The 19,004-nt window shown below is 39.8% G+C and overlaps 2 protein-coding genes across 4 annotated transcripts in view; both read left to right on the top strand.

Annotated features, from left to right (window-relative positions):
- Positions 1 to 479: 479 nt before the first annotated feature.
- Positions 480 to 11,533, top strand: LOC109852214 (C-myc promoter-binding protein). Of its 3 annotated transcripts, none has more exons than XM_020423159.1 (19): positions 480 to 2,544; positions 2,634 to 3,233; positions 3,366 to 3,943; positions 4,036 to 4,276; positions 4,344 to 4,614; positions 4,747 to 4,838; positions 4,918 to 5,168; positions 5,250 to 5,420; positions 5,501 to 5,629; positions 5,771 to 6,017; positions 6,135 to 6,285; positions 6,573 to 6,776; positions 7,197 to 7,424; positions 7,743 to 7,838; positions 7,994 to 8,241; positions 8,311 to 8,569; positions 8,643 to 9,044; positions 9,144 to 9,313; positions 9,406 to 11,533. In XM_020423159.1, the coding sequence occupies exons 1-19, from the start codon at positions 2,217 to 2,219 to the stop codon at positions 9,540 to 9,542; spliced, it is 4,803 nt and encodes a 1,600-aa protein (XP_020278748.1). In that variant the 5' UTR covers positions 480 to 2,216; the 3' UTR covers positions 9,543 to 11,533. The 3 variants fall into 3 exon arrangements, with proteins under 3 accessions (XP_020278748.1, XP_020278747.1, XP_020278749.1); XM_020423158.1 differs by having other exon boundaries at positions 3,363 to 3,943; XM_020423160.1 differs by lacking the exon at positions 7,743 to 7,838 and having other exon boundaries at positions 481 to 2,544; positions 3,363 to 3,943.
- A 444-nt stretch (positions 11,534 to 11,977) lies between these two features.
- The window catches only part of LOC109852217 (unc-112-related protein), a 31,688-nt gene continuing 24,661 nt past the window's right edge, over positions 11,978 to 19,004 (top strand). The window contains exon 1 of the mRNA XM_020423170.1: positions 11,978 to 12,336. Coding sequence (XP_020278759.1) covers positions 12,198 to 12,336 — 139 coding nt within the window. The 5' untranslated portion in view covers positions 11,978 to 12,197. The remainder of the gene's footprint in view (positions 12,337 to 19,004) is intronic.

The raw sequence follows: 19,004 nt of genomic DNA, 5'->3' as shown, positions 1-19,004 counted from the left end.
TCGCGCTCCGCAATAGGCAACAAAACAAACTCGGAAATATCACCCAACCATTCCTACTTTCTAGACGAAGAAAATCTGTTTTCCAAAACGTAAATATATATATTCTATGTTTTTTTTTTTTTTATAATGACTAACAAATTTGTTTGTTAGATAAGCAATAAATATTTCCAGTTCAAGAGAGCGCGTATATCGTATTTTATAATATTTTTTTAATTAACACGATTACGAATATCGCGTCAATTAAATATATTTTAATATCTGTTGAAAATAGAGACACGCTCTAATAATTGTGAAAAAAAAAAAAAAAAAAGAAAAAAAACGAACGAATTGTCATACCGCTCTCGCTTGATAATATTTGAATAAAACAAGAATTTTATCAGACGCTTCCTCGCATGACGAGAGAGATTAGAGTTTTATCAATTCTCTTCTGTCATTAGACAGAATGTTATTCCATCAGTAAGGAATGCAGTCACGAACGCAGTTAGACGTACTCGCTACAATTGACCTTTGTGCATTTCGAACTTCATTCTCGCGCCTGTTCTTATTCCCCGACGATTCGAATGACCCCTCCCCTTCTCCGTGGCGAGTCTCGCGCGCGTTGTTGTTTCTTTTCAATAAAAAAAACCTTGAGAAGAAAAAAGAGCGCGTGATCTCTCTCGTAAATTATGACGCATATACGCGAGTGACCGACGAACGATGTTACACGCCGATCTATTTTTTATTTCGCGCATAATTATACAGGAAACGCTGCTCGCGCGCGTCTCGCCTTTTTCTCCACCACGCTCTTTTAGCTTTCGCGCGGCGTAGTCCTGAAAGTCGCGCCACGGCCATCGGCCATTTTACCGCCCGGAGCCAAGTTGGTGCAACTATGGCCATCTGACCGCCGCACGCCAATTCCTCTCCGCAGCGCGTTTACTCTTCTTCGTCAAAACAACAACGTAGTTTTCGACGACAATTTATATACACGGGGCTCGTGTTCGCGCCGTGACGCACGAGACGATCCGAAACGACGTGCGACGCGACAACTCATCCGTCAGTCATGCAACGCGCGACGACAACGTCACCGAGAACGCACTTGTGTAACTGTCGCGTGTGACGTCTAACCTATGTGACCGCGTTCCGAAGGAAAGAGAATTACACACGGGGAGAGTGGATCGCGCACGCACGGGGCGGAGAAGTCCGAGAGTCGCGTCGACTTTCTTACGGGAAGGAAAAACAAAAAAAAGGAGAAATAAGAATAAACGCAATTGCGACGCGAGGATTGACGGATTCGACGCGCGTCAACGGGAGCTGAAGGAGATTTGCACGAGATCGTTCTTACACGAGGTCACACGCCGGCGCCTCACGAGGAGAACTCCACTTTGTATATATACACGTCAATCGTTTTATTTACAAATCGAACAGGAAACTCCGTCGGCCCGACGGCGATGTTGCGCCGACGACGCGCACGAAACTACGACGATGCGAAGAGCCTCCGAGTAACTAAACGGATTAATCAACGACGTGTACAATAAAAAAAAAAAAAAAAGTGTGTTTGCCGCTTTCTGGCTTACTAGCGTAATACTGAGTTCGCAGTGAAATTTCATTCGGTCGAGAGAGAAAGAGAAAGAGAGAAAGAGAGAGAGAAAAAAAAGAGAATTCAGAATTATCTTTTTGCGATTGTTGTGTGCGACGCGCGTTTTTTGACCAAATTTTCATTCGTATTTAAGCAATAACACAGCGAGGCCATTGACAAGAAAGGAAAGAATACTCCAGTATTGCATTACACACACGCACACGCACACGCATACACACATGTTACACACCAATGGATAGCTGAAATATTTTTGTAAGATTGTAAGGTTTTTAAGGAGAGCAACAGGACCAGCAAAACTGAAACAATGTTTCATATATGTAATAGGATTATATCTAAGGTGTTATGTAAAGAGAGCTGTCCAGATCATTGCGGCATATGAAGAAAAGTATTTCTTGCAACGTGCCAGTCAACTTTGCATAAGAAATCATACTATATTGAGTGCCACTTATACTGAGATAGAAAGAGTGAGATATATATATATATATATATATATATATGTATATATATATATACACAGATTCAAGAACAATCAGCTTAGTGCCATGTATAAAAATCTCAGAATCTATCTGTTGTGAGATGTATCAAGGATAAAGTCTGATTGGAAGAATCTTGGATTTAGTCTGTGTCATTTACAAGAAATATGGATGAGAGAAGAGTTGCCGATTATTTTGTTATCGCCGGTTTACCTGGTCAGGATGAGGAGCTTAATCAGGACAATGAAGCTAACAACAAGCTGGAGGATTGGTTCCAGGAGGGCACCCATCTCAAGGACATGCACATGCCACCTCCAATCACGGATCTTGCCGTAATATTTCCCGCGCTGGGAGAGAACTGTCCTGAGGGATATACGCTGTTAGATAAAACTGTATCTGGTTATCCGGCGGACTTGAATCATGGTAGTTTAAGATCGGAAGAGTGTTATCTGTGCTACAGAAGAGGCCGGGATAAACCTCCTTTAGTCGATATTGGTAAATAAGGAAGAAAGAATTATATAAAGAAATTGAAAGAGTTACGACAGTATTTTTTTGTACAAATGACATAATTTTTCTTTTTGTAGGTGTAATATACGATGGCAAAGAACGTATAATGCAGGATGCTGAAATGGTATTAGAAACTCCAAAAGGCCATGTGGCGAATGTAAATAATTCTACTTCGAAAATTTTTGTAACGTACAGACGAGCAAGTCAAAAGATGCCTTGCAATTCACTTGTGGTAACTGACATATGTGTTATCTTGTCGAACAAGGGAGAAAGTCCTCCCCATGCGTTCTGCGTCATTAATAAGAATCTGAACAAAGGAATGCTGGGCAGTGATGTGTTTTTGTGTTACAAAAAGTCGATGAATCGCGCGAATTTGATATCGTTTAAACCAGCAATACTCTACAAATATCCCACGGCTGATTACAACAGTTTTGCCTTTCCGAATTCCGTCGCCATGTTTTGTCTACCGATGGGCGCGACTATAGAGTGTTGGCCTAAAGTAGCGTGTAAACCTAAGCCAGTATTCTCGACGTTTGTCTTGACGGTTGCTGATGCTGCTCAAAAAATATACGGTTCAGCAATAACATTTTACGAGGAGCTTCAACTTGAATTGGACACCTCCAATTGTAAGAACAATCAGGAAATCATGGAAACCATTGACGAAAATAATAAAAATGGTAACAAATATATTTTTCATATTTTTAATGTTACATTTTGTTTTCATAGAGTTTTCTATAATCTTAATGTTTTCGAACGTTGAAGATGTGTGACGCATCTCTTGTGACTTGTAATCTTTCCCATTTCAGCAGATATGGAGATAACGAAAAATAAACCGCAGGTAAAGATGAAATTCAAAAGATCCGGTATACTCAAGAAGCTCAGTATATCACAATTGGAAAAGTTGCAATACACCGATCCCAAGAGTCAGTCATTGAACATCAGCAAATCTATCTGCATATTGTCTCACTGGCCGTTTTTCGATATGTTCGAGAGATTTTTGGTATTTCTGCACAGCATGGTAAACGGCAAACCGCAAAGTGTCCCGATTGAAAAATACATCTCGTATTTTTTATGCGACATACCGTTTCCGAGTCCGCAACGGCCGAGAATCTTGGTACGGCTGAGCAGTCAAGACAGACTGATCTTGACCCAACCGGAAGACTTGGCTCTGCCTAGATCAGGTGCAAGTTTCAAGCAGCTGCTGATAAACTTGGGACCTGACAATTGTTTGTTGATATTGTTATTAATATTGACCGAACAGAAAATATTGGTTCACTCCTTACGTCCGGACGTACTTACTTCAGTGAGCGAGGCCATTGCCATGATTCTATTTCCCTTCAAGTGGCAGTGTCCTTACATACCGTTGTGTCCTCTAGGATTAGCAGAGGTAACGCATACATATTGCTTGATTTAGCGTTCTGATAGCTATATACAAGCGCAAAAAAAAGTGGAAAGACGACTATGCTGGTTCGATTACAGGTATTACATGCACCATTACCATTTCTAATCGGCGTAGATTCAAGGTTCTTTGATCTGTACGATCCTCCTTCCGACGTCAACTGCATAAATCTGGACACGAATAATATAGCGATTTGCGACGATAAGAAATATCTAAATGTTAAGTTACTACCTAAAAAAGCAGCTAGACAACTCAGAAATTGTTTGGAGCTTTTATCGTCGAAGATTATTTTGTGGGGAAAAACTAACTGTTCTCAGAAAGGTATAAGTTTTTTTTAATATAAGTACATTATATTTGGATAAATTTATGAATTTCATTGATTCATTAGATAGAGGAGATGAAGACTTCAGTGTCGACAGAGAGTTTCAACAAAAGCGAAAGGAGCAAGCTTTGGAGCTCGAAATACAGGAAGCGTTTTTAAGATTTATGGCAACAATTCTCAAAGGATACCGAAGCTATCTGTTACCGATTACAAAAGCGCCTACAGTAGGAACAACAGATCCGACGAGTTTGTTTAACATCCAAGCGTTTTTGAGGAGTCGCGACAAAGCTCACGCCAAGTTTTACATGATGCTCGCCAAAACCCAAATGTTCATCAGGTAAATTACATTAGCTTTCTTTCTTTCAACTTTATATTGAATTATGCGTGAATTATGAATAAATTATATTATGCGTGACACGTGCTATCGTGCTATTTGCATTCCAATAAATATGAATGATGTTTCACACAGATTCATAGAAGAAAGAAGTTTCGTATCCGATATGGACATGGCGGGATTAGCATTTTTCGACGAATGCACAGAACGGGTTGAAGAGGAAAATGGTAAATATTTAGTAAGATCTTTCGAGATTCATGTATCGTGTAAACTCTCTGTTTTCATTATTTTTGTCTTTATTCTCAGTGACTCTTCTGGAACTGGATGAATCTCAACACAGTGAACGTACAGTATTTATACCTACTCCTGAAGCGGGTACGAATCAAACACCAATAATATACAATTCATTCAAACTGAACCCGGATCTTATGAGGCCTCAGAAGAACTTTTGTTTGAAAAATCCAGCTTTAAGTGCCTTTGGTATGGTACCTGGGAGTCCTATGGCTCGTAGAACGAAGCACGAAATTAAAGTTGCTCAAAGGATGGCGCGAAAACAAGTAAATGAAACAATTTTAATGGAAACGTATAAAAAAATGTTGTAAAATGTTTTAATTTTGTTCGTTGTTATGTTCGTTCAGGCTGCGATGCCCGACAGATGGGGTAGATGTTTGCTTGGTACATGTTACAGTCTTTGGTTTTTACATTTGCCAGCTATGTTGCAAGTTTCGAGTCAGCCTGCCGCGATTTTGCATCAGGCTTACGAACTGTTAGTCAAAATGCAGAAATTGCGTCTCGATCCCATGGAAGAGGTATAGACACCGACTTAAATTGTTATTAGAAGAAAAAAAACGAACTGTCGATTTTTAACGAGCACTCGTTATTGCTTCAGGTGTGCTACAGAGCTATGATGCAGCTTTGTGGTGTGTACGGGCAACCAGTTTTAGCTGTGAAGTTACTGTTTCATATGAAACGCAGTGGTGTTCAGCCTAATGCTTTAACATATGGCTTTTACAATAAGGTGAACTTTCTTAATTCTTTTTTAAGCTAAGTAAATATAATAACTTAGTAAAAACAAATTCGTATTTATACGTGAAGTTACATAAATAGTACATGAAATTGTATGTTGACAATTTTTATCAATATTTTCTTGTGTTTTCAGGCTGTTCTCGAAGCAACATGGCCTTCAGATATGACAAACTCGAGTCAGTTGATGTGGAACAAATTACGAAATGTGATTGTAGGTGCAGCTTTGTTCAAAAAGGCTGGAAAAAAGAGCGCTAGAAGACGACTGAGTTCTAACGTGGACTTCTTAACCGCCGATAAGACTGAAGGCATGGAGCATGCTCTTTCTCGGTCTAGTCTCGACAGTTCCCATTCACAAGACACCGAAGCTGCACACAGTGATTGTGAGTATAATTTTTTTCTTTTTTTTTTTTTTTNTTTTTTTTTTTTTTTTNGCACAAAAATATTTTAAACCTAATTCACGACATTTTTAACTGACTTGCTTTTTTCTCTCTTGACAGCTACTAAAGGTAGTTCGGTCTCGGATTTACCTGGATTCGGAACGTTCGAATTAAAAGCTAAGCTCCTTCGGCAGAATAGCATAGTGAAAGATCAAGCAACATTAAACATGTTACAATCGGATGAATTGGATCAGGCGCCCAGTAATCCAAGGTATCTTGTATGTTTTGCTGTTAGGACTTGAACGTTAGTGTCGCTATCAGGTTTGCTCAAGTCGCTGAAGTTGCTTGTTCTTTAGATTACATTTTATATATTGTTTCACTAGTACATATTTTTTATACAGTAGAGGATGCAAGCGAGTATTTTATTGTGTAGATCATTCTCTAGTCCGATTATCCACAGAAATCTTACGTAATAATTAATCTGCGTTTTTTCGTATTGAATTTTACAGCGCTAATTTGCATGTATAGGCTTATGTAGACGTAATATTTTCTATGTAGGCTAACGCGCAGTGTTGAATCACCATTAAAAAGTCCCATACGCACACCAGTTACGGAAAATGACCCATTGGGTGCTCTCATTAATGACGAAACACCGATTGTGTCACCTTCCGAGGAGAATGACTCAAATTGCTCAACAAGTACTTTAACCGTTTTAAATAATACGACTGAAGAGAGACCAGGAGGGCCACTCTTATTTAGAAGGTATGATAATCCATATATCTTCTGCATGTGTGAAATGTTTACAATGTCAATATTATAAATATTTAGACGAGAAACAAGTAGAAGAGATATCTCTCTCTGAATATAAAAAAATACATTTGTTTAACAATTTTCGATCAAGTTCACAATTCTCTTTTTTATAAGACAAAAATTAAACTAGATATAAAAAAGAAATAAAAATTTATAATTTTCACAACCACCTAATGGGAAACTGTTACTGGTGATCAAAGCAAATCACGATATCAAAGTAATCACTTGCACAGTAAGAGTATTTCTTTTCGTGGAGGCCAGTTGCGTCAAAAACTGTTGCTTTATTATTTTCAAAGAGTTGTGTATCATTCCGTAAGATGCTAATGTGTGAATATGATTTTACATTACGAAAATCATATGTGATGATTGCAGCAACATCCTCCCACGTAGTGCGACCTTTCATCAAGCGGTAGATGAAAGTGGCATGACGGTGGGCGGGCATCTGCAGAGAAGTGAGACGATGCCTCACTCTGTCGCGGAACAAGGGGAACAGGAGAGAGAAAAGGAGAGACTGGAAATAAGCAGTCTCTGGTCTCAGAATAAGGATAGTGTTACATCCAGCCTCTCTAGCTTAGGATCTAGTCTTAAACTTAGTTTCGGGTAAGATATTTGTAAAGTGTTTTTATCTAGTCACCAGTGCACCGTTCTCATAGTTAAATTTATAGTTTTCACACAATGCATTGTGTATGTTTTTTTTGTTTTTTTGTTTTTGTCTTTTTTTTTTAATAATTCCTCCTCGTGTAATGACACACCGCGTGAATGTAATATCATCAATAATCACGTAACAAAAGCACACACACAAACAAGTAAATATGTATATTTCTACACCGGAGGAATAACGAAGTTTTACATTTTTTTTTACTCTGCATGCGCATTTTGAGTTTTCTTTTTTGTTCTTTTTTTATTCGTCAAATGTAGACGATACTCCACGGGCGGATTGGCCTTTGCTAAAAATAAGGATTTAATATCATCGAATCAACTTATTGAATCTCTTAGCCTCTCCAGCTACATCAGGTACGTAATGTAAAGAATAATTAGTTGCATAGACGCTGATTAGACGCGTGTGCCTCTTCGTTGTTTGCGAAATGCCAAGTGTGTTTTTATGCAGAAAAACTTTTCTCCTCTCGCTTGCTCTCGATTCCGTACAGCGTGAACTCTTGTTCTTTTAGCCCGTCAAGCTTAACAGGAAAGAAGTCGAACGAAATAATACTTGGCGGTTTGAACAGTTTGAAATCCGCCGCGACGACCGTCGTGAAGAAATTCGACGAAATAAAAGAGGCAATCTCGGCGAACAGTACACCGGTAAAAAACAAAGAACGTGAACAAAAACTAGCCTACGGGATATCGCACGAGTCACTAGATTCTCTCACTGACGGATCCTTGCAAGATCGCAATGAAACTTCCATCAGAGCAGCAGGTATGCGGTATAGCATACGCGCGTCAACGAGGGATGTACCTTTACGTGATAATCTTTCTCAAACAACAGGTGATGGAAATTTAGATCTGTGCTCGCTGTACGAACTCGCGGAATGTCTGTATCCGAAGAGCACTAGAGAGGTCGAGGAACGTCTTGCCATTGAGCTTGTGCTTTCCAGTGCCAGTAGGTGTCATCATTGCGCCGCCATTCTATACGACGAGGAGATTATGGCTGGCTGGCAGCCGGAAGATTCAAACTTGAACACCGTCTGTCAGTATTGCGACAAGGCTACCGTGCCTCTTCTCACGGTTACAATATTAGATTACAGGTGAATAAATGTGACCATAACTGACAGTATCACCGAAAATCACTACTACAGGAACTTACATCCGTTTATGTAGATGCGAAACGAGCGAAAAGAATAACGATCCTTTAATGGGAGCATTGGTGGAATTGCTGGATCAACCGAAAGAAATGGATCCGATAACTGTGCCGTATCTGAATCCGTTGGTTTTGAGAAAAGAATTGGAAAGCGTGCTGGGTCAAGAAGGGGACGCTTGTCTCACCAAATATAGGTTTATTCAGGAACACCCGATAGTGTATTGGAATCTGATCTGGTATTTCGAAAGGATCAATTTAACAAGTCATTTGCCTGATCTCTGGTTGAATAGCGATAAAAATTCACAACTTCAAAGAACCATAGGATCGGTCGGTGTCCGAACCATGTGGGATAACGAGCGGTTGCACATGGATCGTTTGCCTATGTATCTTCAATGGAAAATGGATTCTACGGAGGATAGAACGTAAGTTTCAACGGATAAGTTCTTTAATGCCAACTTGATGTGATCATTTATTTTATACGTGACAATATTATTTTGTGTTAATTTTTATTTATATTCTAGTTTGATGCAGACGGTGATAAAATATGTCAGTTGCAACGACCTAGCGGAACCTATTATAAGAGTGGCCTTAGAAAGAAGTAAACATCAAACAAACGATCATCCGTTTTCTATATACAGAGATATTCTTTTCCTAGCGTTTACTGTACTGGGCAGAACGAATATTGACCAGGGTAAGCTTACGTCCGTACGTAACAGAACATCGAAGTTTTATATCTGACAACGCGCGATTATTGTTTTTTTTTTGGTTTTTTTTTCTTTACAGGCGTCTTTGACAGGGAGTACAGTTTATCGCTGGACAAGTTTTCCGAGAACGAGGAGAAATTTCTGCATAAAATCGACGCGCCACCGACGATGATGTCGATGTACTGCAGGCATTACTTCAAGCAATTAAACGTGTGAAGACCGCGATCTCGGACCGCGAAGCTCGAGAAATAATGCTCCGTTCGAAACGTCAAAGGAAATGCGACTTTGTGAACAATAAAAGCTCGCGAACACATGAGCGTTGCAAGTTTTTGTTTTTGCCTTTATACGAGTGCGCACAGAATTGAATGTGCGCGCGAGGAATGATGTCAAGAAATTACGTTTCATCCGGTCTCGAAATTCGTCTTTGACGCGACGTAACGTGACGCGTACGCGCTACATGTTGAATGTTTATTATTATCTAACACGGAAGGATTGTATTATTATTATTATTAATATTAATATTATTATTATTATTATTATGTTATCGATTATGTGTGTGTGTGATTTTTTACGCTCGAGTCCGATCAATAGCGCGATTTATTTCTCAAGTGTTAGAAATTACGTTTCAGCACGCAGTAGTAGCGTCAATGAACACGCAAAAGAAGAACTAACGTATCTCGTTTTTATTTTTCTTTTTTTTTTTTTTTTTTTCTCTCACGAGATTCCGCTTAACTCGCCGATTACTCGTAATTACTTACTCTTTGCTTGCGCAGAAATATTAAACGTCGGATCGCGTCGGATTCGGGCTTTGTTTTTATTTTATTGCGTCGTGAGATTCTCAAATTCCGGCTTACGCACGCAACCCGAACGGAAATAGTTTTTTATCGGGCCGGTCGCATCAACAATCGTTTGAGCGCTAATCGCGGTTTAGCTGAGTTTTCCTTACCGATCCGTATTGCGGCGAGAAAGGCTGTGATATCTAGAGAGAGGAATGGAGAATTACTGCGACCGTAATTAAAAAAAAAAAAATAAAAAATAAAAAAAAAGTCGATGCTACCGTAATATCAGATCGGTGCAATAAGGTGTGTTGAACGATAACAATTCGATTTTAATTAAATTTGTACACCGCCGCGATCGGATACGCGGTGAGGGAAGAGACAGAGATTTTCTTCGTCCGAATAGCCGATCGCCGACGCGGTACAGCGTCTCTCTGATCTTCGTACGTTTATATTGTAAAATGACAATTGTTCATAATCCTCAGTTATCAGTTACTTCTCATTTTTATTATTTCCAAATCGGATTCGCATGCCTCTGATTTGTGATTTAAACAAGACTCGCAGCGCATCTAAGCGGTATCTAAGAGTACAACGTCGAAAAAGAAAAAAAAAAACAAAAAACAAAAAGTGTGTTGAGTACCAAAGAGTTTTTCACGGATTGTAAAGCGACTGCAGAAGTTCAATTCCCTCCAGGTGTGCTGTGACTTTTAAATACGTTTCAGTCCGAACATACACGTAATATCCGCAACGTGTAAAAAAAAACAAAAGGAAACAAAAAAGAAAAAAAAAAAAAAAAGAAAACAAAGTTGTCGATCCGAGTATTAAAACGGAAGACAGTCTTTTAATATACCGACTATTTTTTTTACTGCGAAAAGAGAGTGAAAGAAAAAAGTGAGAGAGAGAGAGAGAGAAAGAGAGAGAGGGAGAGCGAAAGATATCGCTCTCCGACATGCAGTATTCTTTCCTCTTGTACTCTTAGATAGAAACAATCGTTTGTTTGCACGACGGACGCAAGAACGTAAGGTATCGTTTCAAACTTTAAACGTCCCAAGGTGAAAAGTGTCGACGAACGGTGGCGTTCGACTACTCGACTACTGATTAATCCTCGAAAGCAAAATAAATAAATTTTAGCATTGAGAGTAAAAATATTTTTATGAATTTTTAGACATTCTCGATGAGCATTTGTAATAGCTTAGCGAAAACTTAGTTAGACAAAAATCGCTGTCCACGATTTATATTCTACATATGTATCGTCGACACGGGATGACAATGAGATTATTATTCGTCGCGAGAATTGTAGAAAACTCGTGAACGCGGCCTTTTTAGCGCAGCGCACTTTTCACCCTGGACGCACCGCGGATGATGATTCATTCATTTCAATACTATGAATGTAGATTACGAGAATAAAGCCAGTTGAAGTATTTTACAGAAGTGGTTTTTGTGGTTTTTTTTGTTTTTTTGACACACACACCACATTACCGTGTTTATGTTGCAATTGTCACAATCTAACTTGTTTCCTGTGTGTGTAAATTTTATTTTATATCCTTTTCGTAATAAAACTTACGCGTACATGTGCGTGTAGTTCCGTATTACAAAATTTTCTTGCGTAAATTTTAAGAAGATTAAAAAACTTCGATCTAACAAAATCGTTTCTGTGAAACAACAATTGGCTGGTCGATCAATCGAATCGATCGCTCGATGACCGAATGACTTGAACCGCAGTTGGTAAAATTGATCGATCGTCATTGTTCCTAGTCCTTCCTGGCGACGTCAGCGCGCCAAGTGACGAGAAAATGTATCGAAGCTTCGCGAGATCGCCGCTTGGATTATCGGCCGTGACACGCGCGGCGGCTCCGAGCGCGTCCGAACGAGTCCGAAGATCATTCGAATTCGAGCCGACGAAGGCGGCACGTCGCGCGAGAACTCGTTCCGTCCTTCGGTTCGTGTTTCGCGCTTCGCGTTTCCGTATGTGTCTCGAAACTACTACGCAAAGAAAGAGTCCGAAAGAGTGAAGACAGCCGCGTTACCGCGGCGGTGTGTTTTTTTTTCGTGCCAACGCGTCCCCCGTCAAAAGTTACAACACGCGCGACACACAATGTACTCCGACGGTCACGAAGTGGACGGCAGCTGGGTGCTGCGCGTCTACGTGACAGATCTGCAGGTCGAAAGGAGTTTACGTGTGAAGGGAGAACTGCACATCGGCGGTGTCATGCTACGCCTCGTGGAGGATCTCGGTGAGTGCAACTGTGTTTCTCTTATCCTCTCTCTTCCTCTCTCTCTCTCTCTCTTTCTCTTTCTCCCTTCTCCGATTTTTCTTTTCACGCCCGTTTCTCTCTCGCCTTTTCGTCGACTGCTCGCTCGAACGCGTTGTTTTCGTCGCACACAAATGCGAATTCGATCTCCGATTCTAATGTCTCGATTTCTCACGAATAAAATTCAAAGTCACATTAGGCGCAAAAAATTGACGATCACTCGTGCTCCAATTTTGAAATTACCGGCGAAACGACGCGCATGCATTGTACGCTCGTTAAACTTTGAGTGCGGCAATGTTGCGTGTGTTTGGTTTTGCTTAATAAAAATGTTTAAAGATTACGCAAATATATGAAACAGCGCGCATAAGCGCGGAAGCATCTGAATAATTGATTAAATGCAGTTAATTGTCTGATGCGAAAAAAATTGGGTAGAGGTTTCGCAATAGTAATTGTTGTGTCAAAAAGAAAAAGATATTAACTTGTTTGAAATTTTATTAACTTGTAAATTCTCACCCGCATGAGTCTGAATCATCGGTCAAGTTTTGTCGAAACTAATTTAACAAGGCTGAAAACATCGATTACTCGCGCATCGGCAAGCCGCGGATAATTGGCCGAGCAGTTGCTGCTCGACGGTTTCATCCTCGGTGAATTAGCCAATTCCGATCGATCGAACGAGCCGGTTCCCATCCATTTGCGTTAGAGATAAATAAAACAAGGTTGTTTATTTGTTACGTAAAAAGAAATTTAAAAACTTTAAATTTGATTTATACATGAACGTCGAAGTTTTGTTGAATTTATTCGGTTATTTTATTCACATACGTATGGAATGAATTGTTTTATTGGCAACCATGAGACCGGAAAATAAGAAATTGTTACTTGTTTTTATTTATTTTAACTTTATTTATTTTTATCAAAATTTTGTTTGTTGCCAGATCGACGATCACAACTCGTTTTTTGTAAAACTACGATATTTGAAAAATACGATCTAACAAGCTAAAAATCAATTTCGTCGTCGTCTTCGATTCATCCGGTCGAAGCAATCATTTTTGGCAAAACTTCGTGGCTGTGTCGAAAATTTTCGCTTAATCGTGGCGAAGAAACGCTTCCGTGAAGAAAAGAATTCGAGTGAGTTGTTTGTTCGACCGTCGCGCGATAAAAAGTATCGTCATATCTCGAGTGTGACGATATTCCTTTGCGCGTGCGACAAAAGTACATACGGCAACGATAATTTCACGCTATCGTCGATCTCTGGTTTTCGCTCATCTTTCGTATTGTACGTACATCATACTTCGCATGCAATGACGAATGCGCGATTATTCCGGTCACGCGTTGAAAAGTCCATTAACGAATTGCAAACGAATGTGTCATTTCTTTGAATAATTAATTTCATAAAGAACGATTTATGCGCGTGGAAGCGCACGATAAAATGCAATGTTGAAAAAAAAACAAACTTGTTAGTTTTAACGAACACACGGCGGTGGTTGGAGAATGGCTTTTCGCTTGTCTCGAAACACAATTGATTTTCAAACAGAGATAACCACTCTTATCTGTTGTTTCTTCCCAAGTCTCTTCTGTGAGAGAGTGAATTATTAATCGAAGTGACGCCCAATTCTCTTTCGCGCGGAGAGATCGAGACGTGACGCATGAATATGTTACGACGTGAAGTAACAAGTGCGGTTGCATTATTCAATCCCGTTTCTGCGCGCGAGGGATGAAATTACGGATGGGTGATGTTGTTGCGGAAAAAAAAAAAAGGCAGCGCTCGTATACACAAACAAGATGTGTCCACAGAAATCAGTCGCTGTCTCTCTCTCTCTTTTGTTACTTTTCGTTCGATCTGACGCGTTTCAAAATTCAAATATTTACTACACACACGCAGTCTCAAGAAATTTTTTCAAGAAACATCGTTTAAATAAAATCGACGATTAAAATTGTCACCTTAGCGAGATTGGTGATTTGTTGTAAACATCTATTTAACATATTGTATATAATTGATTAGTCGAGCGAAGAGAGGGCGGCACGAAAAATATCGAGCATGTCGCGGAGCCAGGTAGAAAAATCCGGCAGCCATATCTTTTGTTGACTGGTCCTCTTTCCTTTTTTGTTCTGCCGCGCCGGCCCCAACAGGTTAACGTAGCCGTGCAGGTTCCCTCCGCATCGCCACTCGACCACTTCGAACCGGACCAGTCGACGCGTATTACCAGCCCCGTGGTGCTCTTATGTAAATACACCGGGTGTCCCGAAGCCACAATTTGATGCATCCTGATGGACGAGAGCGTTCGGTCGAAGATGCGCATAATTTCGAGGATAATAAAACTTTTCAGGACAAATTTGAGCCAAAATAGAACATCAGTTAGAATGTAAAATTATTTATAATAAATTAATTATAGGACAAAAATCAAAAATTTAAACCGTAAACGAAGCTGCTTCGGATGCAGCGAATTGTAGCAGAGATTAATTGATGTCGCGTTCTCTTTCGCGGTTATCGCTTAGGTCGCCTAGGAATCAAGAATGATCTTTTGAACTGCTCGTTTAGCCGCTTCATCCATCGCGATTTGTTGGCGCTTTAAATTCCACATTACAATGTGTAAACACGTTACGTAAGCGCCTTCGAAGTGGTTCGATCATATCTAATGTTGTTACGAAACGTGTATCGGCGCATTATGAAATTTCTTGTTTAGCGAAATTTTACTTTCATGTGTAAAGTTGAGAGACGCAACTATGTTTACTATCCCGTAGAGTTGCGTGTGAGGAACAGAGCGTATGCGAGCTCTTTCTTGAGTAAATTAATTATATTCTTGATTATTGTTTAATTATATTATTACCCTCTTGAAAAAAATCTAATAATTCGTACGGTTGTTTTTCACATAAATTAACACAATCTTTATTTTTTTCTCGACCGATTATGAATACATATGATTGCTTTCGCTATCCGGTTGTTACGTTCGAGTTATTTCGTGATCAACGGTGATGATCAAGTGGATTATTTACGCCTCGAATAATTGACACTCGCACTGGTGAGACACGTGGCTTCGCGACGTTATGACGGAGGAAAAAGTCGGACGATACTCGAGCCGATGTGTGTGTGTGTGTGTGTGTACGGTATGTCAGTAACTCGATGACAAGACTGCATTCTTCTTACGACTCTTTCCGCGAAGCCGCAGAAGACCCGTCGTCGGTGCGCCCGCCGCAGAGCTTTCTTTTTCGTTAGGTCGCGATTTCCACGATTCGAGAATGCGAGAGCTCGTGTTGTACGAAGTGCGATCCTTTAATTAAAAAAAAAAAACAAAAAAAAAAAAACTCGGGCGAAACTTACGTACAGTTTTGCAATCAAAGTTATAAAACTGCTATATTGCGCTGTGGTTTTATGTGTCGTCTACAAATTCGAGTTCTTTTCGAAACATTTGCGAGAGTCTCTCCCCTATTGCGTTGATTCGGTCAAAAGAAGTTGTTTTTCTCAGAGACGCGAAGGATGGGGGAAAAAAAAATAATAAAGGAAAAACTTGTGGGTGAACTATACCGCCTCGAGAATTTCCACGTCTCTCGTCATCGACGAGGAGGAGCGCGCGAAGGTTAAATCCGAAGGTCGACACGCCGCAAAGCACTTAAGTCGAATTATCTGCTCGGATTACGTGTAAGCGTTGGATTACCGTAATTTTATATCGCCTCGACTACCTTACGCGAAGGGGATGAAACATTTCGGTGAAAACGACCCCGTGTATGCAATATATTACATACACAAACACTGTCATTACAGAGAATGTTTTTTTTTTTTTTTTTGTTGATAATGTTAGACCAATTTGATACGAGTAGAATTTCGTAAGATCCTTTCGTCGAAAAAAGAGAAAAAAAAACGTTTTTTTTTTTTGACGACAATACGAAATTTCCCACATCCGGTCTCGAATGAGAACGAAGGTTCGTTCGCGATCTCGGCCGTTCGATCGTTCAGATGGCGAGCACTCCGAAGGTATGCATTGTATCTGCACCTGGACTTCTTTGAAGACGAGGTCTTGCTGTTACGGTATTTCGCACGGAATCGCGCGGAACGCGCAAGATGCAGACGACGCTAGCTTCTTTCTTGAATTTGTTTTTATGGTGAATTATATAATTTATCGAGAGATGAAAATCTATCTCTTCTCTCTTCAATTTCCGTGAAAGGAAACATTTGTCACTTTGGATCTCTTGTGTATTCTTCGCTCATTTCTCTCTCGAATCTCTTAGATTGAATAGACGAAAGAGATTTTATTCTAGATATTGTAGACGAAAATGGAGAAGCAGGAAGATGTGACACGGATGGATATCGTAGATTAAGAGGGTGATTTAATTCTGTTTGTGTGCCCGCGATACACTAGATCGAAGGATCCTATTCTTTCTGGGAAGAAACCCAAGAGGAGATTACGTCACCCATAATATTCGTCAAAGCCAGAAGAGTTGGCGTGCGTCAGGTTTAGAAATAAATCCGCGATATCTGGTTTTTGATTTTCAAGTTTTTTAATTTACAGAACACATTTGCGGCACAATTCTTCGCAATCGAAATAGTTTGCAGAAACATGTTAATACTCCGCGAATATCAATCTCTATTTTGCGCTGGAAAAACTTTTCCTAGAGATAACCTTCGGCTTAACGTTTTAAAGTCCAGTTCGAATGTGTGTATACAATAATTCACATCGAGTGACGTCGATGATCTTTTCGTAGCTGTGACGAACAGACATGCTAACGCGATGATCGCGTGATGCTACATGCCGCGCTATAGCTCGCAGTTGTCTCGACTAATCGATTAGTGCCGATTGCGCGCTAATTTGGACACTTGGACATTAGTTGTTGAGAATTCTCATTTATTTTTTTTCTGACAAAACAAAATTACTTTTAAAAACTATAAATTCGATATTGCGATAAAACTACGGTTCTCTCTCTCTCTCTCTCTCTCTCTCTCTCTCTCTCTCTCTCTCTCAAATATGAATAAATTTTTTTCGCACAGTCGAACGAACAGTGTTGAACTCACGATAATTGAGCGAGTGAATCACACGCGCGACAGACGTTCTCTCGAATAACTCGAGCACATAGAATCTCTATCTGTAGTACGTGCCGCGGCGAGAGCTAGCAAGCACATTTCGTCGTACTGAAAATATTCGAGGCGGTGATGAGAGAGAGCGCGGACGACCCGACACGTGCCGCGGAAACGGCGAGTTCCAGCAGCGGCGTCGACGAAACTCCGCTCCGGAAACCTTGACCGAGTGACTTCATTATTGCGGTTTAACAGCACGAAGGACGAGCCTTATAAGTCTATGAGTCGCGCGGCGACGAATTCACGCGATGATTAACACAAATTTACACGGCGTTTTTTTTCTCTCCCGTTTCCTCTCGATCGTCGCTCCGGTCGAATTTAAAGAGTCGCGCGTCAACGTGATTTTAACCGAAGATGGAGAAAGACTTTCGCACAGATAATTGAGAATGACAAAAAATCAATCCCTCTTCCTAAAATTCTTAATTTTAACGAGCTCCAGCGAGCTCAAAAAATATTTTTTTTTTTTAATTTAATAAAACAAATGTTTTTTCTCAAAATACGTAGAAAAAAATATCAGGGTTGAGCGTTTATTTGTTATAATTTATGAAATTTTTTAAATATTTGTATGTGTGCGCTGGCTATAGTACGATACAAATTGTTATATAACTACTGATAACACGCTGAATTGTTTTTTATTTTCTTTGTATTTTTTTGCTTCTTTACTATCTTCTCTTTTTATCTTTTTTGTTTTCTTTAGTGTGACAATCTCTTTTTTTTTGCGACAACAGGGAGTTACAAGTAAATAAAGGAAAGAAATGCAGCATTCTTGGAACATGCGTAACGCATTTTGTTGCTAGAAGCGAAACGATCGTTCGCGAACGGCTATATTCTGCGTTGAAGGTCGTAACGTCTTCGGCTCTCTCGTATACCACAAACGGAAATTTCCCCCCATGGGCAGCTTAGAACTTAGACAACGATGAGATCAAACAGACCGCACCCTCGGTTAATGTGCTTTTTTTTGGTTTTATTGCATCTACTGTTTCAAGAAACACTGGAAACGACCCGATCTACATTCCAATGATGCACGTTCGAATTATTTTGTCGACAGAAATCTTTCGACAATTTGCAAAATGATGAGAGAAATTGCAATTTTCGAAGAATATCGCATTTTGAGATGTATATTTCCAAGTTTTTTTTCAAGCAGTTTACACGAGCGCGCACGACGTTTTAAATAAGCTAAATGTTTTTCTCCGCTTCGTAGTTTAGTTTGTGTGTTCTATCTCTACGTTTCTTTTTACGTTTTATCTACAGCCGTACTTATCGCGCATTTTTTTCTTAACTGCGTATTCTCTCGTTTTTTATTAGTCAACCTCTGACTAGTTTCTCTCTAAACTCACGTGTTTCTTTGTTCGATAAGAAACTGGAGGACGATAATGCGGGCACGGTTCGAAAACATCGAATCTACTTGCGCAAGAGCGATCTTTGAGTTGAAGAGTACTCACTTCTTCGTCTTGTTATTTTAACAAAATTGAGAAAAAATTTCTTATAAAATATTTCCCTTACTTCGATCGGAACGCAATCTGAACTAACAAACCGATAAATAAGAGTCGATCGGAATTGCCGAGTGCACACAATCGCGTTTTTC

Source organism: Pseudomyrmex gracilis, unplaced genomic scaffold (assembly GCF_002006095.1).
Source record: "Pseudomyrmex gracilis isolate BER0280 unplaced genomic scaffold, ASM200609v1 scaffold_26, whole genome shotgun sequence".
Lineage (NCBI taxonomy): Eukaryota > Metazoa > Arthropoda > Insecta > Hymenoptera > Formicidae > Pseudomyrmex > Pseudomyrmex gracilis.
The sequence above is the reverse complement of the archived record's forward strand: the minus strand, read 5'-3'. Positions and strand labels throughout refer to the sequence as shown.